Source organism: Agelaius tricolor, unplaced genomic scaffold (genome assembly GCF_023055355.1).
Source record: "Agelaius tricolor isolate 1412-34295 unplaced genomic scaffold, bAgeTri1.0.p SCAF_2, whole genome shotgun sequence".
Lineage (NCBI taxonomy): Eukaryota > Metazoa > Chordata > Aves > Passeriformes > Icteridae > Agelaius > Agelaius tricolor.
This window is the reverse complement of record NW_027269262.1, coordinates 55,498,764-55,525,524: the sequence shown is the minus strand read 5'-3', so window position 1 is coordinate 55,525,524 and position 26,761 is coordinate 55,498,764. Positions and strand designations below refer to the sequence as shown.

The following is a 26,761-nucleotide window of genomic DNA, read 5'->3' as shown; positions in this document are numbered from 1 at the left end:
TGATTTTTTTTCTGGTTTTATTTAAATTTTTCATTTTATGCACTGTAAGGTAGAAAAGGGGAGGAATTTCTGAGATGTGATAGAACTTTAAACTGGTTCCTGCAAAGTAATAGATTCCAATTAAAGCTCAAACCCAGCAGTTTAAGGGACCATCAGCAAAAGCAAGAGCTGAAAAATCTCTTCCCGGAGAATGGAGAGCAATTTGAATTTCCTAGGAAATAAGTGTCAACTATGTTTATCAACTTCCTTTAATAAGAATGCGGTCAGGAATGATTTTACTAAAAGTTGAATCTTCTGTATTTTGAAAAAAATACGGGACCTATAGAGAAAATCTGGATGGGTGACAGCTCATGTACAGAAAAAAGATATAATAAGGACAAGCTAGATGCATCATGGTCTTTCATAGAGGAGAAATTTTCCAACATGACCAATGTGCTCCCAGGAAGATCTTTGGGCCTCTCAGCTTTGATGCAGCAGCTTTTGATTTACTGCTGTGAACTGTGGTGGTTCTGTCAGGTGGGATGATTCTCTTTTCCAGTTGTGGTGAAAACCACACATTTTGAGTAAGTGTTATGCCAGTCCCCAATGTGGGACATGTAATATTATGTTACTAGAAAAAGACTGTACTCAGTGAGGAAGAATACAGGAATGAATTTACCATTTTGTCACATTTTCCCTTAACTTGAGGTTAGTCAAATCTTGACAATACCCAGACAAATTACAGGATTAAGGCTGAAGAAATAGATGAAGTTCTGTGACCAGTGTTGCACAGGAGGGTGTATTACACGATCCAACTGGATCTACTGTTCCAAAAAAAATCTATTAATTATTCTGGTGTAAGAACCAGCTGCAGTTTTGTCAAAAGGGAATTAAACACTGGAAATTCATCATATCCTAAACACTTTCACAGTAGCTGCTGGAGGTTAACTTGACAAATATATGAGAGACATCAAAAACACACCTAGTGAAGGTTTTGGTTGATAAAAACAATTGTGTATGCAGAGATTTCAAACTTTTGTCATTTATTCAATTTTCCTGGAACAACATGACTGTATGAAATGCCATTCACAAATATGAACTAAGTAACTGTATTTCCTTAGAAACAAGTTATACATATTTTTTGACATTGCCTCCACCTCTGATATCTGTTATATATGGGCATTATTTCCAGAGGTACACTGATACTACTGTGATTCTGACCTTTATTATGACATTCATGTTATCCTCTGTTCATAAATAGAGAAATAACACAGAAGCCATGTTTTATTCAACTACAGCATATGCTTACTATCCCATATTCCTGGATTCTAGATGCCCATAGCATTTTAGCCTCCAGAAGATCCAGAATATCCAGTGTTTGAGATTTATATGATGAAATTTTAACATTCCCCCTAAAATGCAGATCTTTGTATTTACATTTCCTTTATGTTTGCAATGAGGGACTGCCAAAAAGGTGCTTAGTCAAAACCAGTTTTTTTTGTTTTGTTTTTTTTTTTTTTAACAAAAAGCTCAAGTTAGTCATAGGCTTTCATCCAAAACAATCAGAACCTGAGCCAATTTAGTGCACATAAGATACCTTGGAAGGATGAATTTATGCTGTTGAGCCTGTAATATGTGTAACCAATAGGAGTTCTCTTCATACATGGCTTTTTCTCGCAAATCTTGCAGCTAAGTCAGTGAGCCAAATGCAAAATCCATCACCTGAGGGCATCGTGCAGATTTGTAATGCACCCTGGGGGTACCTAAGGTGGAGAAACCATTGAGTGGATTACACAGATCCATATATGCAGTTTTTTCATCTCTGACAGATATAATATGAGCAGTATTATTCGTACTACAAAAAATTTCTTAGTATACTGTGTGAGAGAGAAAAATAAAATCATGTGAAATCACTTACATGAAAAATTATTAAGAAAAGAGTGCTGAAGATTCCAGCCTCTTTAGGAAAGTGTCTTATGTTGTACCATCTACATGCTGCTGAGTTTTGTACAGTGACAAAGGTTTGGCGAAATAACTTTGGAACCAAGTGAATATTCAGATCAATATATGGGTCTATTAGGAACTGAAAAAAGTATATTAAACCTGCTAAAGATCTTCCTCTCTAAATTCCTGCCATTCCTCCTCCTGTCAGTCATGTGAAAGTCATCTGAAAGTCAGGCATCTGAACTGGGTAAGACCTTTCCCAGGGAACAGCTCCCCCTTTTATCACGTAGAAATAGCTTCAAGTGAGACAAATAGACCTTTGCAGGAGCCTTTTTTCATTGTCTTTACAGAGAACTGAGTAGAGCTGAAACCAGGTATTTATGGCTGAAGAAAATTGAATGAAACCAAAGCTCAGGACTAATATCGAAAGACAGAACTGTGTTGCGCAACATTATCAATGTACAGTGTGTTTCTCACAGGTTTTATGCTGTTGAACTCCATGTGTGTAATTGGATGTTCATACTGATGTAAAGGTTAAGGAAGGCTCAGGGTAACTGGTAGTATAACTTTCCCTATAGCTGTTTTCCTGGATTATCATCACAGGCTATAATTTCGATTATCCTTTCCTTACGGTTGTTGGTTTTGTCTTACTCCTCATTCCCCCTCCCCCAAAAAGATTTTGGCATCAGTGAAAAGAAGCAAGACTTGCCTGTGGCCTGGACTTTCAGTACCTGAGCTAAAATTAAATCTCTGCTAGACATAATTTGCTGAAACTGCAAGTGATTTACCATTTTGTCAATCCTTACTATTATACTTTGAATTAAACTGTAGGGTGGTGCTATTTTTAAAGAATTTGCTCCTCACTTCTCCCATTTTTTTTTCTCTGTCCCTGGCAATTGATCATTGCAGTGCCTACAAATGCTCCATGGCTAAGAAGAGAAAAGCTGAAGATCAGATATCAGGCGTTCCCGTCAACAAAAGGAAGTCCCTGTTAATGAAACCCCGCCACTACAGCCCCAGCTTGGAATGCAAAGAAGAAAATGAAGACAGGACAGAGTTACAGGAAGATATCAGTGTCCTCAAAAGCAGCTCAACTCCAGGTAGTTGCTTGAACTCAACTTGAACTTGAATTCCACAGGAAGGGAGATTAAAAACCAGTATTTTGAAACAGGATGCAAGACATGTTTGACTTCTAAGAGAGTTGGAATGGTGCCTTTCTGTCCAGGTTTAATCATCATCCTTCCATTTATTTTGTACAATAACTTCTTCTGGGTCTAGTAAATGCCTTGCAGGTCACCCAGAGACCACTACTGCAGCAGGTCAGATATGGAGCAGCATCTGCTTCTCCACTACCTCTGTGAAAGAACAAGCTTAAGCCCACCACCATCCCACACACTTCTGAAGAGCAGATTTTCACTGGAATATATAGAGCTCTTAGGAGGGAAAAATAATGCTTAGCAAAACATTGTTGACTTTAACATTTAGCAAAGCAATTTCATGCATGTGACTGCTGTGTGTGTTCTGTTTAACACGATTATTAGACTCAGCACTTTTATACCTGTTATTCCAATACTGGTAAGCCAAACACATCCAACAATTTATAGCAAGTTCTACAATGTGTATGCTGGAAAATATGGACAAGGATGAGGGGGCAGAAAGATATAGCCATAGTATGTTTTGATTACTATTACTTTCTAATATTTTATATATATATATTTAAGTTTAACAAAAAATCTGAAACCAATTTGGTTTTCACATATTTAAGAAGTCCTACGAAAATAGTTAATCAGACAAGCAAGAAGGTACCAACGGAAGAAATCAGGAAGACATTGGCAGTCACCTGCATACAGCAAATGTTAAAATAAAAAGAGTGTGATCTAGCACTGGGAAATTAGTAATCATGATAATATATAAACTGAATGAACTTAAATGTCACTCAGTTGCTGGTTGCTATCAAAATTAAAAGAGAATTTATTTTCCACTCAGTTTCTTCTTATCAAATGTTTTTGAAGGGCAGGGTGCTAGATTATATCATCTAGGATCCCTTTACAGCAAAAGATTGGACCTAGATGGTCTTTTAAAGTCCTTTCCAGACTGGGCTGTGCTATTATTTTATCCTGAACTGAGGTTAGTTATTTGTGTATTTATCCACTCTAAATTGAAATCCCTTAAAACAAATCAAGCCCCACAAATTTTATACGTACGATTACTATTAAACACACAGAAGAGGAATAAGAATGTCTTTCACATTAAAGAGTCAAATCCTGATTCTACTAAAATCAGTGGAGGTCTTTGTAGCACTTCTATAACAGCAAAGTTTTCAGTCATCTGTCACTTGTAAATCTCCTAGGAGGAGATTTTTCCAAAAGTCTGCATCCCATTGGTGTGAAAGCGTAGAAGGTAGCTCCATCTTCAAACAGAACACATTAATTAGCAAGATGATACACAATGTCTCTGTCTTTTGAGTGACATTTTTGAGAAAAAATAATCAAGGAAAAAAAATCCCATACCTCTCAGTGCCTGTTCAGGCTGCAGGGTGTGTTTCCAGCTCCTAACATGAGAAGGGAATCCGTTGGAGTAAGAGTTCCTGTATGGTTCATGTCTTGGGGTTTTGTTATTCTTGTTTTGACTTTTTTTTTTAGATATTTGGATTTTAGCTAAAATTTTATGTTGATTCAGCCTGGTTCCTGACCATCCAGAGTTGCACTCAGTAGCATCTTTTTTCTTCCCCTTTTTCTGTTCCCTGCACACCTTGGAGAATTTGATGAAATTGCTATGATGGTTGTAAAGGTAGACTGTGGCACAAACCTAAGTTATTTAACCTTTTTAGGTTAACTTATTTAACTTTTTTAAAAAAGGGCAAGTGTTGGGCCAAATCCATTGATAAAAAAAGTAGGGAAACCATGTCCTTCAGTCAAAACAAAAAATCCCACTTGATTTCGAAAATATTTCTTTGATATATCAACATAATATATTCCAACCTGCTTGTTCAGTGATAATACAACCTAGATCTTTTGCATAATTTTTACCAGCTACAAAACAAATTTCAGTGAAAGCATACATTTGGTCTGGGTATGTAGGTACTTGGGATTTCTTAGTGTAGTATTGCTCCCTTTATTATGAACTCAGGATTCTTTTCAGTTGATCAGTTAATGATTCAGTTCATGGATTGATGCAACTGTAAACTAAGCTGAGTTTTGATTATTTGAAAAGTAAATTTACAGCCTGTGGATGTAAAAAGCAGAGCTGGGACAGCTGAACCATTAAGACTGGTTCAACAACAAATTTTTAAAATTGCTTTAAAAATTGCTGATTATTTAAGGAACAAAATTTTTTTTTATCATGAACTTGTTTTATTTTTCATCTTTTGCACATAAAAATAACTGAAAAAAACCTTTTACTATTGAACATATTGTCTGGTTTGTTTTCTTTTGATGGTCAGAGATTTCTTTTAAGATAGATCTTGTTCCTTTTTGAAATTACCGACTGATGGGATTCTGTTATTTTCCAAATGGCACAAGAGCAAATAATGGAAGCCCATTTGACTAAAGTTAGTTATAGAGCCAAATCACCATTCTTACTTGCTGAGATGTGAAAAGATGGCACACTTTGTTCAGAATACTGCAATGTGTGTGGTACTAGACCAGCTGCTAAAAAGTTACACGGAGGTTTACAGACACTTCTTTAAATACAACTTTATGCACACAGTGCACAAGGCCACCCCTCCCTGCATGAGTCCAATTTTCTGAAGAAGAATAAGAATTAATCAATATTTTCTTTTAACATATAACAAACAGTTGAACCAAACAATTATGTAAACTGGAAATGACCCAAAATGCTAACAGTTTGGCAGCAGTAAAGTGAAATGCATTGTGGTGCACATGTGCATTTTTGTCCCCCTTTTCCCCTCCACAATAATCTGCACTTAATAGGAATATTTTAAACTATGTAGCTAAGCAACAGAGGTAATTGTTGCTTTCTAGAGCTTTTGTTAGGCACTCTAACACAGCCCAAATATGCATAATTAGGTATAATGTCTATAAATCATTATTGTACACATGTGGGTAGTTAAGTGGATTGAGAGAATAGTTCAATGAATTGGACATATTCACTGAAAATGCTTTTTATTTGTTTTCTGTAGTTCATAATACTTTAAAATTATCATAACCCTTTACACTTTCTCTTAATAGCTCACTGTGTTATTGAGAGAAACTTCATTTGCATTTTAGGCTATGCTTAATTTATTATTTAAACCTGGAGTCCTGATTCAGGAAAGGACAGACACATCTTATGAAATAGTCTATGCTTGTTTATTCATCCTCCTTTCTAGGAAGTAAAATGTTAAATTTTTCAGTTTATGTTGAATAGATCCCAACAAAAGAATGTACCCTATAATCAGCATTATTGAAGGGGCTAGTGTTGTGACTAAATTCTTCCCTTCATCCAAAAATGCTTTTAGTTACTATGGCAATATTTACTTGATCCTGGCAAAACCAGTGTTGATTTTAGAGAGATAATTACCAGAAAGGAAGATGATGGAGATGTATTTTTGAGTGTCCTTGTCAGAGGAAATGTTTATAAAAAAATAAATGAGATACAAAAGGCATATTGTCTTCCACACTGACAACCTCTCCTACATGCAGCCTTTATTACCTGCTGGCTGCTGCTTTTCTTCTGAAGAAAGATGCTTATAAAGACAGGATGCATTTCAGTGGTGTCTTTAACAAGTCCTTTATGAGTCTGTACATAACAACCACTTCTGTTTGCCTGCGCATGACCTGATCTATCACTTAGTGTGGCAATTTCAATGGTGACCAGGAGCTTGCCCTTTATGAAGTATTGAGGATGTTTTCATCAAGGTCTTTCATGGGATCCAGGGTGGCAGGGAAAGTAATTAGGGTTTATTTTGAGAAAATATTTGGGAATATTAGTTGAAATAAAAGTGAAAATAGATCAGAGGAATTTTAAAATGTGTTTGTGTGCTTGTGTACATACATATATATATATATAAAATGTACATATGTAATATCAACGTATTGAACATTATATTTACATACATATATATGACTGTGTGTGCATGTGCATGTGTTCTAAGAAAATATGTGTTATCACCATCAGTGAGAAATGGGGATATAATTTTTTTCTCATATAGTGCTGGAACTATAATATAAAGTATATATCATTTTAGAAGGGTTTTTCATCATGCTACAAGTAGTCATTTCAAACAGATCCTTGGTGTGAATTTGATCATTTCAGAGTACCTTTCTGAGTAATGAAACAGCAATTGGTAAGTCAGTCTCCATGTCACTTCTACAAAATACAAAAAATAGTTATTCTTACATATTTCTCTTGCCTATTTTTCTCATACAGAGGAAAGTACTACAAAATCATCTGAGGAAACCCTTCATTTGGGTGGGCAAGAAAATTCCAGTCAAAGAAAAGACAACTACTCCAGCTATCAAGATGCTGTGGCCAAATCTTTGATGAACATGGGAAAAGTAGCAAAAGATGCACCCAGTCAAGCAGTGGCAGAAAATCTAAATGATAGTGGCATTCAATCATTAAAAACAGAAAGTGATGACGCTGATGAATGTTACCTGATTAGCTCAGCTGAAGGAAAGGAAAAGACTGCTATCTCTGACCCAAAATACTGCTCATCTGAGGAAAATGAAAGTAACTCTGAAATTATGGACAATGAGTGGGATAGCTCTTCAAATTTCTCAGAAGAAACTAGTGTAAAGCCCCATGTAACTCAGAAATATATTGTAGAGTGTAATCAACCCAGCATCCTAGAAGTCCCAGAAATTAAGAAGGAAGAGGTCGAATATGGTCCTTGTGAAACACTTTGCGACTCAGAAACAGAGCTAAGAGCACCCCAGGAGCCTCACTCTGATCCTTTCGAGAAGAGAATCCAGAATCTCTTCCCCGAAAGCGAAGAAGACGACAACGAGTGCCTGTCAGAAACCACAGACGTGTCAGTTGAGCTGGACAAAACAAAAGGGAACTTGAGTTTGCTAGAGCAAGCAATCGCTCTGCAGGCAGAGCAAGGGCATGTGTTCCACAGCACCTACAAGGAATTGGATAGGTTTCTTCTGGAGCATCTAGCAGGGGAAAGGAGACAAACCAAAGTTATTGACATTGGTGGGAGACAGATATTTAGCAGCAAACGTAAGGAAGTATTTTTGGCTCTTCTTGCTGGCTTAAGCATTTGTCCCGTGACTGATAGAGGATTCTGAGCTGGGTTTTATAGCAACAGTAAAGAATCTGGAATTTAGCTGGTAATTTTGTTAATTATGTACCTTCACACTAGTGCCTCACGTCTAACCAGGTTAAACGCTAGGTACTTGGCTTCCTGCCAAACTGCTATGTGAAATCATCAGTAATGGGTACTAAAAGGCCTGTGTAGCTGGCACTGACATTCCTCCTCCTCCTTTTCCTCCTCCTCTGCTTCCTCCTCTGTAGGGTGCAAATACAAACCTCCAAAGTTTCAGCAGCCAAAAGGCAAGGCATTAAAACAGTACTCAAGGGCAAGTTTAGGGTGAAAAATTGGCCTCTCCCAAAGATATTACCTAATTCCTAAGCCATGTGTTTTCTGAGTTCAGTCTACTTCATTAGTATCAAGGATAGTATAGTATAGTCAAGTATAAGTATAGTATTAGTATATTAGTATTGATCATTGTTATATCAATCAACATTACATTTTTCTATATCCAGCACTTCTGAGCCAGGAAAGCACAAGCCATGCTCTTTTGCCTCATTTGCCATCAGCAGAAACACCAGTAAATTCCAAAATCTTTATTGTTCCTGAGGGTTTGTGATATCCTACAAACCCAAAGGAACATAATTCAATTTTCATTACTTAATCAGGCTTCCAGAGGTGGAGACTTAAAAGGTTTGGGTTTGATTTATAAACTGGGCTGTCTTGTATGAAACTCCTCAATTGAGGATAATTACAGAACATCAAGAGATGTCATTTTATAAGCACACTCCCTTCTAGTAACAGTTGTAGTAAGTAACAATACATTCATCTGTCCTTTGACTTTTCCTTTTGGCCTTGTAAACGTCCCCAGGTCACCCTAGCACTGATGCTATTTCTGCTTTTGATAAATTATTTACTTTGGTATTTCTAATGTAACTTTAGAGTAGTCCCTGTGGACATTGTAAATATTATAGTAATTTACTTATCTAAAGCATTTAGTGTGAAAGAGAACTGACAGGCATTTTTAGGAGCTGCAACTATAAAATATTTCCTGCAGTATTAGGGAAGAAAATGCAGACATCTAATTTCTGTGTCTCAAGCAGTGTTTTCATTAGCATGTCTTAAGTTGTGAATGCATGGTATTAATCTATCTTTTTATTCAACTACATGAACCTTTACTTGCTCAGATGACTTTGGAACTTTATAGATCTCTTTTCCTGCCCTGAGAGCAGCTGTATTGGCCAGGCTCCCATTGGTGTCAATGTGACTTTCTCACAGCACACATAGGAAAGAGCAGTGATGTAGGAATGGCAGAATCTGTCCCTTCCTGATTTACCTCATATTATAATTAGCTGTGGTTTCCAGGTGAGTTCAGAGATAATACCCATGGAGAAACATACCAGGCTTTGTTTGGGTTGTATAAACACCATGATTGTAGGTAATGTTGTATCGGGCACATAATTTTGCCACTTTATATAATTAACTGCGTTTTATTTCTAAAAAATCTACCATCAAATCCATCAGCTCTTAATTTTCACTCTTGGATGCTAGATCAGAAAAAAATCTATTCATGATAAACCTTTCCAATTACCGGAGAAAACACTAAATCATATTTCTGGGTCCCTCTTTATTTTCTGTTCACTATTGCAGCACTTTCCATTTGCAGTGATTCTAAAAAGCCTGTGGTCTCCTGATGATGCTGAGTCTATTTGCTTTCCTCCCCCTTTATTTATTTTATTTTTTTTTAATCTAAAAATTTGCCAGGAAGTTTAACCCTCAGCTGTCCCTGGTGATTCTGTCCCTAAGCGTATCCTACCTCACAGTCCAGAAAAAATGAGCTTGAAGGAAGCAGCTCCCTGTGCTGGCTGCAGCTGTTTTCTCCCCGAGCACCAAATGCTGTTGGCAGCCAATCACAGATGGAGCTAAAACCATCCTCAGCAATTTATGCGGCCACTTCCTCCAGATTTCTCACAAGAGAATTTCTGGACCAGAAATCATTCCTTTCTCGCCCAGACTTTTGATCCTGCATTGGAAATCAAATAAAGGTTTTCTGACCAGTGCTTCTTGCACAATTCTAGGTGCTTGAAGCAGAATTTGGGAGGCTGTTACAGAGTGGTAGCAGTGGGGCTGGGCTGAGACCTCGCCTTTGAAAGGGTATCGGCTGCTCCATGTTTTCAGTGTCTTTGTGGGCTGCTCCACAAAGCAGCACTGCCATGTGTACCAGAGGGAGCTGCTTGCCTTGCCTCTCAAATGTAAAGTGGCATGTATTCAGTTTCCTAACAAAGAACCTACAGCCTAGAGATCTGTGATATTTAAGGAATGGCTTCTGGTTGAAATGCTTTTTGTTTGTTTGTTTATTTGTTTCACACCTCAGCTTTTATTTGGTTGTCCCAGCTTCCTGGAGTCTGACATTAACAGAGCAAAAGATTGTTTCTCCTTTTTTTATTTATTCCTTTATAGATCTTGCTGTTGGCTCATGCTGCCAGTTTTCTGGCTTATTGGATTGTGGCTTCTGTCCTGTTTGAGGTTCTGAATGGAATAAATGATACTGCAATCCTAAAGCTATGTAATTAAGCACATAAATGGCATAATGGGAGCGGGAAAGAATTGTTTAAAGGACACTGTGGAGACCTGAAGTGATGTTTCAGTTGCATACATCCATGTTAAAACTTTGGACAGGAATTAAATCTGAAGTATAAAATAGAGAATATCATACAGCTAGGATCACTCAGCTGAGCACAGACAGGGGCTAAACCCAAACAAAATCTTTATCTGCTTTCTCTGCAGATTCACCCAGGCCTGAAAAGAGAGAAACCAAATGCCCCATCCCAGGATGTGATGGCACAGGGCACGTGACTGGGCTGTACCCTCACCACCGCAGTCTCTCAGGCTGTCCACATAAAGTTAGAGTGCCACTAGAAAGTGAGTATCACCACCCTGGAGCCCAGAATAACAACTGGATCTGTCTCAGTATTGTGGGTAGTATGTGCTTATGCTGGAGAAGAATCCCCTTTTTTCTGCATGAGATAGCAGGATGACACTGGGAAAGAAGCCATCACCCCTTCTTTGCTCCCTAGCTCATAGCACAGCCCTGTTTCCTACACTGATGCAGCTCAAGTGCTCCTCAGCAGCATCCTTACAAACAGCAGCAGGCTCCTTAGGTAGCCTGGGAAGAACAAGATCAGAGAGCCTATCCCCATGCTGCCAGCAGACCTGCATGCTGCAGTCCCATGAATCTTCAAGATGTTGCTCACTCACACCTTTGCTAAGGCACAGACATCTCCCGCTTGTTCCGGAGCCGAGGCCTCGTTTGCCGCAGCAGCGCACGGAGGCTGCTGGCTCTTACTGCCAACAGATGAGAGGCCTGGGCATGCTTATGCAGAGATGTTTTTAGCATCCCCCTTACTGCTGAGCTCAAAAAGGTTATTTCCATCAGTACATCCCAGTGCTGGTCCACAGCAGGTCCCTGTCTTGTGACAGTATCACACTAACCCTTTTATGTCCAGTCTAGCCTGAATTTCCCTGCTTATTTCTGACTGCTGCTCTGATTACATTGGCTTGTGTGTATGTGTGTGTGTGTGTGTGTGTTATCCTGCAACATGATGCAATGAAATGCTTTATAGTAAGCCAAAAACTTAATGTGAAACTACTCATTTAAACAACCTAGTTAGTCAGATTGTTCTTTGTGGTGGTATGCATAACAACAAATTAAAATGATATTTGCACTTTACCAAAATCCTCTTCCTAACTGTAGCTCTCCCCTTTTTTAAATCTGGTACTAAACTGTATTCATGGAAACATCTGCTGAATTAAGCAGGCTGCATTTGGAAGTCCTTAGCAACATTAACTTCCTAAAAACTTAAAATTAACGAGTCCTTGTTAATTATCATACTTCCAATTAGATGTGCTCTGTCCTAATGGGGAAAAAAAAAAAAGAAAAAATAAAAAGAAGAAGTTAGAATTTGGTTCCTGGCAGAACAAACCCGTGGAATGAACAGCCAGCTTTTGTGAAACACTGTAAGATGTTTTATGTTTAACATAGACATATCTGACAGTTTTAGCAAAGGTCATCCATATCCAAGGGCATTAGAAATGTACAGGCAAGACTTTGTAACTGCTGCTGAGAGTGTAAGCTGATGCTTGGAACTATTACTGTTTGGTCCAAGGCAGTTTCAGCACAGCTCAGATGACCAGAAGGTGTAATGTTCAAAGGGACATAGTCAAATATCTGATAAAATGTATAAACAGCCTTCCTGTACTTGAGAGCTTTCCTTCCCTGGGACAGAGAGGGACTGCAGCCCCATGGAACATGGACTGTGTGGCCCAGGGCTCCTCTGTCACCTGCCTTTTCCAGTGTTAGTGGCATATCAAGGGCTTCATGATTTAACATTTTGCTGACTTCCACTTATGTTCTTTTGAAGTCTGTAAAAAGAATTCTGTGCATGTGGGAAGCCCCACCACAGTAACATAGAAGTAAACTGGTTTATGCTGGAGGCACCATGGTCACTGTGTTGTTGTAGGTCTTTTGCTTCCCCTATTATTTTGTGATAAAAATGTGAAAGAATTGAGAATCTGAGTTCAAAGAGGATACGTTTGTTTTTTTAAAGATATATGTTTTTAATTGATGCATTTTATTATCAACTTTTTTTTTTTAATTTCTGTTTAGTTCTTGCCATGCATGAAAATGTTTTAAAGTGTCCCACCCCAGGATGCACTGGAAGAGGACATGTCAACAGCAATCGCAACACACACCGAAGGTAGACCAGAAAAGTTCCTGTTCCACTTAAAACCTAACACGTACTTGGGAGTGAATTGATAGGCACATCTTGGAATTAGATGCTATGCACTACACTGAAGAGTGTCTGTGAACTGCAAGGGCAGCCTGGATTATTTATAACCAAATAATTGTGTTTAATTCCATTACATAAAAAATGGCTGCAGCACAGAGGATGGCAAATTCCACTAGTATTTTCATAGATGAGATTTAAAGCTACAATTTCATCACAGTCCTCACATTGAAAAATCATCATGTACAAGGGGAAGGAGTGAAAAAATACATTATTATTGCTACAACTGGAAAACCCAATGGAAACCAAAACCCATTTATTTTGCACCACTACAGGCTAGCTGTAGACAGGAACTTCCAATCAGGGCACATTCCCTTTTAGCAAACCTGAAAATTTTAAGTGTACTATTTTGAAATCTGTTTAAAAGCTCCACTTATTATTACCCTCAGGAATACCATCTTCCTGCCTGGAACACTCCTGTCTGTTTAGCATGCTGCCTGCAGGGAGAAAGTAAAATTGAGAAAAGACTTCCAGACAGGCAGCTGGGGAATCACAGCTGGACTGCAGGTGAGGCAGAGATCCACTCTCTGTCTCCAGCTAGCCACTGATGTCAGCACAGCTCTTGTCAGTACTGCTATCTTCTGGAAGCAGTATATTCCATCATACTGCTTCTGGGAAAATATAATGTCAATCTTAAAATCAAACTTGGGACATAAGAATTTCAAAACCAACTCTCTTTGTTGATCTGAATTTCTGTGAGATTTTGGGTTTTTTTGTTTATTGATTGATTTGTTACTGCACCAAAATTAAGGTTTATCATACTCTTAATACTAAAATTAGTAAGTCAGTCTTTATCAGACATATGAAAAGCTTGTCTACAAGAATATATAAGGCCCAAGCAGATATTTTTCCTTTGTTTTTCCTGTTTTAAATCCCTAGTCATCTTTGAAGCACATCAGCTGTATCATGAGCAACCCATGAATAGGATAAGAAAACATGTTCTAATCTAATAAAACAAACAGGAAAATATAAGCTAGCACAACTCAAAATGATAAAATGCATTCTTTGGTAACAGTCTCTCATATATCCCTGGGTTTTTTCCCAAATTCACTTTCCTTTTAATCAGCAGGAGGCTTATATGCATGGTTTAGCTGATAAAGTAAATGTCATTTGTCAAAAAATTTACTAGTGACTTGCCAGACACAAAACATCAAAGCTGAACTGTGGAAAACTCCTACATGATTCAGTTTCCAGATATATCACCTAAAATACACAGATTTCACAGTTTTGCATTAAGGATTGAAAAACAGATGAATCTGGGCTATAGCAGCAGCAGTTCCCTTAAGTGCACAGACTATCAGTCACTGGTTTCCACAGAAAAACAGCACAGATCTCCTTTGCACAATAATTAATTTCAATGTATTTTTCTTGTTGTTTCTGTTCTTCACCTTTGCTTTTCAACAGCCTTTCTGGTTGTCCAATTGCTGCAGCTGAAAAGTTGGCAATGTCCCAGGAAAAGAACCAGCTCGAGTCTCCAAAAGCTGGGCAGTGCCATGATCAGACTCACAGGTAGGAGCCCTCACAAACCAGTTTCTCCAAACAAACAAACTCTTATTTATGCACAAACTCTGTTGATTGGTCCTCAGATCTTTCACCCACTTCAGATTTTGGCTTCAGTGGTTACCCAGTTTTCCAAAATGAGGCTCTGCAAAACTATCTGATTCTGAAAATACACCACCATTTTTCTGTTGGTTCTTGTGCACGAGGCTGACATTAAAGATGAGAGGCGTATCTTTGGATAAGCAATCAAATATATCCTATTAAATATTACTTCCAAACAAGTAACCTGATCAGAACAATTCATAGAAATTTCTTTATTTTTAGTTTATTGGTTTAATTACTTTAATTTATATTTTATACAATGACATCAAAAAGGAGAAACACTTTTTAGTGCAATTGTATTTTGTCTGAGTTATATGGACCCTACAGACACGCGTAATTTGCACATCATTGGCACCACGACCATTACAACCTATTATATTCAGGTCTATTTGGGGACACTTTAATTTGTGGATTATTGACATGATCAGCTCTAATGGTTCCTTCAGAGCCATTACAGAATATTATGTCCATGTGTCTGCCAACTGCACGTGCCTTAACTCTACATATGAAAAGTCCTAAGGAAATTACTAAAGACAAGTAGTTACTGAACATTAACTAAATGGAATAACACACCATAAATCATTCGTTCTTCCCAAACAGCACAAGCAATTATTTCAGATCATCTTCTATTATATTTATACCATACTCATTCACAGTAAAGTGAGAACAATACTGATCCAAAAAAACTAACAGCAAGAAAAAAAATCCAGACAAATTTTCAGAACTAAAGGAAGTGGCAATCTAGCAGTAAGTCAGTAACTTCCTTGTAAGTAGCCCAATCTGCTATTAAAGAATACTGCAATTTTTAATGTCCCCATCTTTTAGCTTGTGAAGTAGTCAAGGTACTTTTAGACTACTCGTCAGCTGCCACGTTTATGTTGTTTATTTCTTGTATATGCCCACCAATAAGTTTTGTATGTGATAATAGCACACTTTTGGGATTATGAGATGCAATCATATTCTATTTTTCAAGACAAAGTTATTTAAAGACATTCTCATCTTTCTCCTTCATTCTTTTCCTCTTCTCTGCAGGACAAATTTAGCAAAGCAGTCTGAGCTATCCCAGTTCAGTTACAGAGCTTCACAGCCAGTCACTTCCTCCAGAGGCACCCTGGGGAAAGAACAGGAGAAGTTTGGGAAAGTCCCATTTGATTATGCCAGTTTTGATGCACAAGTCTTTGGCAAACGCACAACAGCACCTGTGACACAAGGTCGAAAAACACCTCAGTTTCTTGAATGTAAGCTCAAAATCCAATTTTCTCTTGAAAAAGGGGCATAATATCAATGATTCTTTTTCCTTTTTGCTTGTTCTGCTTTCAAACTTCTAGAATTCTAAAAAGGTCTGTAGAAACTGTCTTTAATCACGTCTGTCTAGAATGTTAACTAGAATCACTAATTTGTGAAATATAGAGTTTTGAAACACTAAATATCATCACTACAAAGTTTACTTTTTTGATGCTTCTTTTAAAAGCAGTTATCAGTGGAAAAAAGGAGTAAAAAGGAATGTTTTATGTATTACCTGTTACCTTCTTCCTTGATTAAGTTGAGGTATCATTATGGGATAGAAGACAAGTCCCATGAAATGTGTCTGCACAAGGTGTAATGAACTGTACTACTGAGAAATCCAAGTTAAATTTTAAAGATATTGGAGGTACCACTTATGTGAATCTTTACAGGTATTATTCCTCCTATATGAGCATGTGCCCCAGCTACATTAATTCCAGGCCTGGGGTAAATTTGCTTTGGTACCTCATATTTCTGTACGAAATCATACACCTAGTGCAGTCATATCCAATGCATCCAATTGTTAGCAAGATTCCTCTTCTTGCATCATTTACAAATTTTCTGAGGCACTACTCTGTAAAAAAGAGATACCACAGTGCAAACACTGAAAGTTTATTGCAAATGCTCTTCAGAATCTGCACAGGAAATATTGGCAAGGTTCTGCCGTTGAATTGACCATTATAAAATATTCTTTAGTTTAAATAAACAAATAATTCTGTTCCCATGAGAGAAATGGAAAACAAATGTTTCATTCCACCAAGACTGGGTTCAGAAGAAAACAGAACCAGAACAATGTGAAAAAAAAAGACTTTTTAATTGGCTTTTCTTTTGTTAATGACAAAAAGGAAAATAAAATAGGAAAATAAATTTTGTCCCACTTACTCCAACAAAGAAAAACATTCCTAGTAAGGTGAACAGAAAAGCAAAAAAAAATTTGTTAATGAATAAATTTATATATAAGTTAATTATAATATAATATGCATATAATACTATAAAATTTTATATATCTTTTATATATTTATAAAATTTTGTATATTTTTATATTTATTTGTGTACATGTCTGAGTACACAAAACCACACATATACGTTTGTAGGTATCTGGGTTTTGTGTGTATATATACAAATACTCTATTTAAAATTGCAAATGAAAAGTAGATATTTATCTGACCTGGAAAATAGGCTTGCTTAAATGAAAGCAAATATATGCATTGCCAGCTTCTTGGGTGGCAGATTTTCCAATTTTGTTTGTAAAATTGAATATTCCCTCTTAGCTGTCTCTTTGCACAGATGTATGTCTATTTCACAGGTTCATTTCAAGGAAAAAAATGATTGAAATGTTTTTATACAAATGCAAATACATATATATGCAATTTATGTATGAAGTATATCAGAGCTGAAGTTTACAGCCTGTTGTTCTTGCAAAGATTGCAATGTGCAGCTATTATTTTAATGGAAAGGTGAAAGCAAAAGAGCTGGTGAGTGATTTAACTCTTCAGGTATACAAAAGTTGGCAATAAGAAGCTGATGATGCAGTGATGGGTTCAGAGTTCTATGTAAATATGCAGACAGACAAAGCCCATCATTAGCCCTCTGTGGATTCTGCACTTTTAAATGTGGTTGTTTTGCTGGTTTTTTTTACAAAACACACACCCTTTACAGCTGTGGGTGGTTTTTTTGTTGTTGTTGTTGTTGTTGGCTGGCTGGTTGGGGTTTTTTTGGGGTTTTTTTGTTTGTTTTTTTTTTAGGATAGGTAATGAAAAATGCGCTTTCTGGTCTTTAAACACAATTTAAATCTCCTTGTAGTAAGTGCTAAAAATGTAGACAGTCTTGTTTGTGCTACAGTGCTGTGCTTACAGCAGGGTAGATAAATCCCTTTTAATTTCCACTCGAGAACGGGAGGACTGGATCATGAGGCTTTCATGTATTGCTCTACTGAGATGCCTCTAGTGCTTAGAGAAATAGAATATACCATTCAGCCACAGTCAAAGCACATAAACCAGCATTTCTTTCAGAGCATCCCAAGTTTGAGGGAAGATGAGTCCTCCTATGCCTTAGCATTAGAAAGCACTCAGCCAAAGCTCTACATCCAAAGGCATCCAGAGCCTTGGGGCTCAGATCTTTAGGGAATGAGCAGATGGCCATATGCAGAAATGTTCTTGATGTATCTGGGTGTAGGCTGAGAAATTGGATTTTGCTTAGTTTATCTTTGTAGGACACTGTGAGGGCTGCAGACAAAAGAAGTGATTATTGCTTCTTTAGAGCTGAAATCATGGTGCTGTGCTCTCCCTGCAACAGTTTATGCCATTTCAAGCTCCAAAATCCAGAAGAGAGAGCAGAGTTCTCTCGAACTGTTTTAGAGTAAATGCTACTGATGAAGAAGAAAACAAGGAACCACACACACCACTTTTGTCTGTGAAAGTGCTTTTCTGTTCACCTGTTAGTACTTAATTTTCAACTGACGTCCCTGTGCCTAATAAATCTGTGTATTATTCCAAATATAGCCAACAAAAGACCGTAAACCAAGATCATATGTATGCTCATTATTTTTTTAATTGATTAAAGGGTAGACTTAAATTTGTAAATATTTCCACAAAAGACTTAGTACTGAATGTTCCTTACAGGTAATGTTTTTATCTGATTTCTCTGCTTCTTCATTCAAGAGCCTCATTTTGTTCTCTTTAGTCACATAAACAAAGCTATTTAGGTAACAGACATTCATCTAAGTAGAGTAAGCAGTGTTGTTTTAGCTAAGACTGGACAAGTCACTGTTGATTTTTTTTTTTTGCACAATAGAGCTCCAAGAAGAAGCCTTCATAAGAGTACATTTGTAATTGCATTTTTCCATTGGGGTGGTCAAATCACGATGGATACCACACTAATGCTTGCTCAGTCTTTCCTTTGACATCATTGTTTTTAATGTCTGAGTTAAGGATAAGTAAAATATGAGTAAAAATCTCAGAAGGTTTGTTGACAGATGTTTATTTCTCAAAAAAAATATTAAATTACTGTGTTTCTGAAGCCATTTTTACTGTAAGCCCTTACTGGCAATAGCAAATTGATTGTTTTAAAATGTAATCTTTGAATATATATATATATTTTTTTTTTATGTATGAAATTGTAGTCTGAGAAGCGAAACTATTTAACGGGAAAAATTTCATACATGCAATTGCTAATCAAATCTCTCTTCAACAGCAAAGCATTTTTCAAATCCAGTGAAATTTTCTAATCGACTGCCTAGTGCTAGCGCCCACACACAGAGCCCTTGCCATGCCAACTCTTATAGCTACGGTCAATGTAGTGAAGACACCCACATAGCAGCAGCTGCTGCTATCCTGAACCTTTCCACCCGCTGCAGGGAAGCAGCAGAGATCCTCTCCAACAAACCACAGAGTCTGTCTGCCAAGGTAGGGTAGTCCAAGAACCTGGAGGGTGTGCTAGCTACTGAACTGTGCGAATAAACTGTCTTTCATGTTAGTGACTGCATTAAATCCCCCAAAAGGAGGCTTCTGTTTGCATGCTCTTTTGAAGAGAGGCAGAGAGAAAAAAAAAAAAATCAGTAATGCAGTGACCAGTTCTGATAAAACTAAATAAATAGCAGGAATTATGTTGTTAATTCTTTTCATAATTGAGCCCTAATTACAAGGGGGGAGTCTTCTGGGAGGAAAAAAGGAAAAGGTTATTTGAAATCCAACAACAAGCTGTGGTGGATAATGAGTAAGATCTGTTTTAAGAGGGAATTTTTCTCCCTCTGAAACCTGCCATTAGTGATCATTTTGGAGACTGACTTAAAAAAAAAAAATAAAGATCATATGATTAATCAAGGAGATATTTTGCTAGCAATAGAACAGAACTACCTATGGAGTCTGTTGTGTTTGGAGCCCCTAACAGTTTGGCAAGGTGCAGAGGGGGGAATAACAACTGACTTTGGTAACATTCCCCTTTCTGCTGGCAAGAGTGGAGAATCAGGCCCACTGCGTTTGGAGATAGATAATTTGGGCAAGTCTGTCATAATGGAAAGCTGCCTAATTTTGTAGATGTTTGTGTGGCTTTCGTGTTTTGTTTTCTGCTCTGCATTTCCTCACAGATCTTTATGATTTACAAATGGTGCTGTGTGAGCTGTAAGCCTTATTTTCTGTGCCATTACATAGTGTTATAATGCTGATGAAAATAGACAAGATTTTCTTCTGATGACAGTGGTGTGGGAGCACTGTTGTTTATTATTTACATTAAAGTCACACATGTTCCTCTGCAATGAAACTTTTGAAAGCTCTTTGTAGATAAGAAGGAATCATTACAAGAACTTAAGGAGAAGTCACTGGGGAGTGAAAAGAGGTGCACTTGTCAAAACACAGCATAGCAGGTGTGTTTCTTCAAAAGACAGATGATCTGTTTTTCTGCAAGTCAGTGTCACTCCACCTTATCCCTCTGTTATCTGAGCCTCACAAGGCTCATTCTGGCTAGGTGTGTCTTCCACAGCTGTTCATCTACATTTTGGTTGAGGGTTTATTCACCACTGCTAGGAGGTTAGCTATTATTTTTTGAGTGGAACCATTAATTTTGCCACCAGCATAACACCTTGTCAGGTATTCTGAGGCTTGTGTCTTTGCAGAGTGGTATCTCCTGCTTTGCTGCTTTTGATTTCTACTGTGTGTGAAGTTTTGGACATTAAAATCAACATTGGGAGCTGCCACAGGGTAAACTTTTTTAGAGTGGTCACAGGTAGTCCCTGTTACTCACTATCTGTTCCAAAGACTCCTTATAGAACTTCTCCTAATGACAAATCCATCCTTGATATCTGCTGCAAAAAAACCTTCTATCAGTCTTTAATAGAGACTTCTTCTAGTAGGGAAATGAAAACTGATGCCAATGGTTGGATTAAATTGCTGCAGCAGCCTTTGGCTGACCTCAGCAATAGACCTTTGTTGCCAGAGAAGAGCAGTAAAGGGACTAGGCATAACCCAAAGATTTTCTCCTATGTACCTGCTTCACAGTTGCCAAATCATGGGGAAGGATTGAATGGAAGTGAACATAACAGTAATGATACAGGGGGGCACTTGGGGCACATAGCTGACTCCTTTTTCACAGCCAGGAATCCAGCCTGAAAGAAAATCACCTGCCTACCTTGCTATCTGCCTGCCTCCACTTTTGCCAGACTTTCTGGAGGGCATACTGCTACAAAACATCTGACAGAAGAATCAGAATTAGCTTCTGGCCAAAATACAGACAAGTAAGCCCCAAACAGATTTGGAGTCCAAAAGTACACAAACACATTTTTATATGGTTTTGGATATTTATTACCTTGATCATACAGGATTCAAACCAAAAAATTTGTGAATTAAGTTGCCAGATTCTCTTCAATGAAGACACTTTTTAATTTTAAAATATGAAAAAAAAAAAAAAAATACTATTTATCAGTGTTTATGAATTGTTTTGTGGCTGGTGGTGGCCACAAATATAAATATTTAATTGCTAGAATATCTTACAAATTTTTAGATTATTAAAAAGCCTCTCTTGAAACTTTATCTGTATTTGAACTCAAATAATGCAACATATTACTGCAGAGTTAAATATTTCCTTTTTCTACTCGACAGCACACACATTCAACACATTTGAAAATAACTAAATATAACTCTGTGTTCAGAGCCCCATAGTATCAAGTGTCTCAGCCCTGCCCCTTGAAACACCCTTTTATTCCTTTTTCTAAGAAAACCTGTTTAGCATCGTCCATACTTTAGCAGATCAAAGCTCCTGACTTGTAAAGGTGTTTGAGCATCAGGCACCCTTGCAGCAGTCCAGTCCTTGGTTCCTTACAGATGGGAGGCTATGTTGTGGTAGTACAAGGATATGTGAGACTGCAGAAGAATTCTCAGGCTTGCTGGAAATATTTTGCCAGTAGCACAATTGTGAGAGACGTAGAAATATTGTGCTTCTAAGTTTTAAAAGCAGAACTTAAAGTTCAAACATTTCAAGTAAGTGGCATTTTCTTGTATTTTCTCAAGGCATGCATATGTTGCCTTGCTTAAACAAGTGGGGAAAACAACAAAATGCTTTTTAGCACAAGTGTGTTCCCAAGTATCTCTCTTTCTTTTTGTCTCTTAAATTTGATTTCTTGACCCCCAAAGCATTGTCCCTCTCTTAGAAAGTCAGATGGTTTACACTGAATATTCACTCCTTTCCTGTATATACAGATAAAATTTAAATGAAAAAGTAAATGTATTTTATAGCATAGTTCCAAATTTCAATAATTTAATTGCTATTCAAATATGTATTTCTCCTTCTCTAGATATCAGTTCAAAAGGGAGAGTCCAAGGCAACAGAAGAGAAAGAGAAGTGTAGCAAGGATAGAGAAGTCACATTTCACATTAACAGTTCCACTAGAAAGAAAAACTTCTAGACACCTTATGTTCAAGGTGATCTGACTAATATCCCAAGTTTAAAAATAATAATTTAAAAAATAAGCCATTAAAAAAATACATTTATTCTGAAATGAGTAGTAAAATGAATCTTAAACCTTATCTATGAATTATGCATCAGTTGCATACAAAATAGTAAGATCATCAGATACTTTGACGAAATAATTATCAAAATAATTAATACCACATTAATGTTGCACTGTCTGAGCCATACAGCCTCGTGCTGCTGCATGTAAACTTTTCCCCTGACTATAATCCCAACCAGGCAATTCTCATGCAGTCAGTATCCCAAGCAAGTCTCCTGGTTGTACTTGATTTGCAGTTTGTGTAGCTTCATTCGGCTCCCACAGAAGTCAGCAGAATGGTTCCCCTAGGAGGCTTAGCCTGCAGTTTCTAGTTCTGTGTAAGAATCCACATCATCATAACTTCCAGGGATCTCCCCTGTTTACAGTTCTCACCACACATGTCTCAGTGAGGTAGCTGCAGGCAATAGTTTATCTGTATCCTCATCAATACTGCTTGCCAAACATTTTGTTGACTGTTTTGGTGTTTTTCCCACCTGTTTAGACAAAATGGCATATGCACACTATGCCTTTAAATAAAACAACAACAAAAAAAAAATACAAAAATAAAATCATACTTGCTAAAAATGTTTAAAGTTTAAATTCTAGTTTTTGAACAAAATTGTGTCATCTCTCCGTTCTTGGATACTGATGACAGTGAAAATTGCATCAATTATTTAAAAACTGTAGTTAGCACTCAGCATGTTTGTCAGGCAGTACTTTACTCCAAATACCTTAAAGCCTAAATACAGGATGAAAAATCATCCAAGAGTATCACTAGGTACCATCCTGTAATACTGCTGTGCATATTGCTCTCTAAGTACCTTCTTGGCTGGCTTTTTTTAATTTGTGAACTGCTTGGGGCTTAAATTGTGACTCCATTTTTGTCTCAGATGTTGTTGGGCTGTTACAAGTTTTCTCATTTTGACCCAAATTAATATTTTCATTTTCTGCAGAAGTACTCAGTTGCCTAAATTTAAGTGTGAAGAATTGAGGACCTGGTGCATGTGTTTTGTTGGCTGGGAATAGGAAAGATTGTACCATTTGGGATGGACTTGTATCAAGAATATCATTCACACGGCAAGATAGGAGTCTCATTTACTCCCAGTACCAGAACTTAAGAGCTCTTTTGAGCTTTCCAAACCAGACTGAACTGCTGGGGAATGCAAAATCACTGATCATGTTGTTCCTTTGGACTTGCTTAGCATTAAGTTCGATGGCTGATACCAACCAAAGAAACCATGAATTCTCTTCTATGTCATGGCACAATGTCCCTGATGTCACAGGTTTGAAATAAGATACATGCAGACACAATAATTTACTCTTTCTGATCCAGCTGAGATAAAGCTTAACTTGTAATCATTACTGGAGACACACTGGAGAGTATTAAATGTTATGAGTGATCAGATGGTCCAAAAACACACAAAAAAATGGAGGAGAAATTTGACACAAAAGGCTAGCATCCTTTATTGTCCTAGCTGTTGTAATTCAGTTCTAAAGACAGGACCTAATTAAGTACTAGAAAATATTAAGTCCTAGAAAATATTTATGTCATAAGATAAGGCTGAAAAAAAAATTGACTTTATTGTATAAAGCAGATGGGGAGTATAGAGACTTTTTTTTGTTTTGTTTTACATATTTATATTAGTCTTCATTTTTGTTAATTAATTACTGTTTGTACCTTATCTTTTCACTGAATAGCTACTTGAATAAAGAAAATGTGTTCCCATCATTTTTCTTTAATTTTTTTCTGGAATCCTTTTACCAGCTGCTTGTAAAACGTGAGGTGGGGGGATTAGACTGTCACTTATGAGGTAGTAGGTAAGAAGTAACCTGAATTTAATTACTGTGTGTATCCTATCATGCTCATTGATTTTTCTTCATTGTTTCAGTGGATATTTTCCTGGTTTACACCAGTGTAAATATAAATGAGAGTAAGATCAAAATTAGACTGCAAAGATTTACACAGCTTAAAACAACCATAAGTTAGGAAGCTAAAAGATACATTTTCATCTTTGTTTTGCTTACAGTTTTAAGGAATAATCAGAACAGTTTACATTGTCTTAGTAGCTGTATTTTAAATATGTCATGATAAATGGATAAATATAGGCCTGTTCACACATGCACTAGAGTCAACAGTAATAAGATCTTGCCTTCACTGAGGAGAACACAGCCTTTATAAGCTTGAGCTAAGCATAGTAAATGCCATTTTCTGTCAGCATGTCAGAGCACTGCTCTAAAATTTTTTCCCATTTGCCATTTTTGTCTTTTTAGTTCCATTTAAAAATTGATGTAAAAATAAATGTGGTAAAGCAAGCAAAGGAGACATATTGAGAGGAGGGTGGGATCAGAGTAGGAATGTAAACTGGAGCAATAACTCTGACTTCCCTCTTTTTGCTCTGCCATTTGGAGTTTGCTAGGAAGGCACCAAAGCAATAGCTCTTTTATACCATTCTGAGTAAAAAGCCATGCTGTGAACCTGTGATCAGTTCTGCAATGGGCAAAGGGGGATATTTTTCCCATGACTTTATTTAATTGTTGTGTGCATCTGTGAGCTCACTTAAACCCCATCTGCACACTACTTCACAAACACACTACCCAGCCTTTCCTGATTGGAATTAGGTATGTGTTGGACAGCCCAACTTCTACATTAATTTCAGGCAAGTGTTGAGAAAGCTTTAAATATCCATGATAGTAAATGTTCAGCTTATCAGTCAGAGCTCCTTGTGGAGGCTATTGGTATCTGTTTCTCAGAGAATGATTTTCTGATATTATTCTATGTCAAGTTGCATTAAGAAGGAAACCTTGATTGTTTTTGGTCCTTCTTGCTGTTGCTGGTGCCTTCTGAGTAGTTGATATTTTGTCAGTAGAGAGAATCTACACTATTTATGGGTTTTGCACTATAAAACTACTGCAGCCCAGTCACATGGCTTCCTTTTCTAAGCCATCTGTCACAGAGGTCTGGAATTTTATGTGAATGTTGGTTGTGCAGACTTAACCCAAGTTTTTTTATTATGAAAAATGTCAGCAACTACAATATTTAGCATTTTACTTTACATTGGTCATTAAACTTGATTACTGTAGCTCTGTTTCATTGCTATAGTTACATATCAACTACGAAGCCAAAAAACACTGGGCGATCATGGAAGAGCTGTATTGTCAGATCCTGGAGTGTGTGCTTGGCACTGATATAGTTAATATCTTGGATTTTTGTAACTAAGGTTTATTAATGCTGGTATAAAAATGTATTTGATATTATACAGATGGCATAAGATGTTGTGGTTACTAAGTTATTATCCAGGATAAGCTGCACTGTCAAATTCAGGGCTTAAAACTATCACAGGAGATTAAACTATTTACTAAAAAGGGGCAGAAAGATATAACAAAAGCGTCTTAGTATGAACATATTAGAAGTGTATTTACTTCCCATAAATATAATAAAACATCTCTCTCTTTAAGCTGTGTGATTGAAAATGTGAACTTGGCTGTGTGGGAGAAGCAAACATAAGAGGTGCCTGAGTTTCTGAACCAGGGACAAGCAGATGGCTTGCTGGTGCTTCCGACTAGGTGGGCATCTGCATCAGGCTCATGGAAGCAAAAGGGAGCCATGCTGGCTGAGTGCAGACAGGTTGTCAGGCCTTTAATTGTCATCTACCACCAATCTTTTCCTTCTGATTCAGAAAATTTAATCAATCACGTTTTACCTTTAAATTAGTCATCACTGGCAGTGGTAGAAGGCCAGGCTGCATTAAGGAAGCTCCATCCTCAGTCCAGCCAGTGTGGCCACGCCATACTTTCAGCACAGAGGAAGAGCTCACTGTTTCACCATAACTCTTAAGATCCTCAAGCAAGGACAGGTTTGACTGCCCTATCTTTAGCAATTGGATGGTTGACTAATCATCATGCCCCAGGAATATTTAATGGTCAGAAGAAGAAAGGGGCTCCTCCTGCCAATGTCTTTCTGAGGAAGAGGTCTAAGAAAGACAGACAAACTTTCCCCCTGGGCATACCTGACTCTTTTCTATTTACAACACAACATCTGGGTGATTCACTTACACCATGAGTTTCCCATTACATTACTCAAGGTAGGAAATCTAGGTTTATACAGCTGTCTCCTACAGTTATACAGCACAGAACACATCTTCCCCAAATTCCCAAGTGTTATCCAAGCTTTGTGGTGATGCAAATTAAAAATAGTAGTGATGACAATGAGCAGCGTTAATTACAGTAGTCTATGTGTAGATCTCTGATATGGCAATTTATCTCCATAGTCTTCAAATGTTTTCCACATTATTCAGGAAAACACTGAACTAGACTACTAAGTAATCCTCCAGAAGCCACATTTCATCTTTTTCCCTCGGTGCCTTCAGCAAATGTTGGCAACAGCAAGAACTAGTCTTATATTCATCCATATATAGAAAATATGTCAAT

The 26,761-nt window shown here is 37.3% G+C and overlaps 1 protein-coding gene across 8 annotated transcripts in view; it reads left to right on the top strand.

Annotated features, from left to right (window-relative positions):
- The window catches only part of ST18 (ST18 C2H2C-type zinc finger transcription factor), a 169,528-nt gene that overhangs the window by 115,576 nt on the left and 27,191 nt on the right, over positions 1–26,761 (top strand). For all 8 annotated transcript variants that reach the window (XM_071419354.1, XM_071419343.1, XM_071419377.1 and 5 more), the window contains 7 exons: positions 2,833–3,023; positions 7,294–8,091; positions 10,910–11,044; positions 12,789–12,879; positions 14,374–14,478; positions 15,604–15,809; positions 19,048–19,259. In XM_071419354.1, coding sequence (XP_071275455.1) covers positions 2,833–3,023; positions 7,294–8,091; positions 10,910–11,044; positions 12,789–12,879; positions 14,374–14,478; positions 15,604–15,809; positions 19,048–19,259 — 1,738 coding nt within the window. The remainder of the gene's footprint in view (positions 1–2,832; positions 3,024–7,293; positions 8,092–10,909; positions 11,045–12,788; positions 12,880–14,373; positions 14,479–15,603; positions 15,810–19,047; positions 19,260–26,761) is intronic.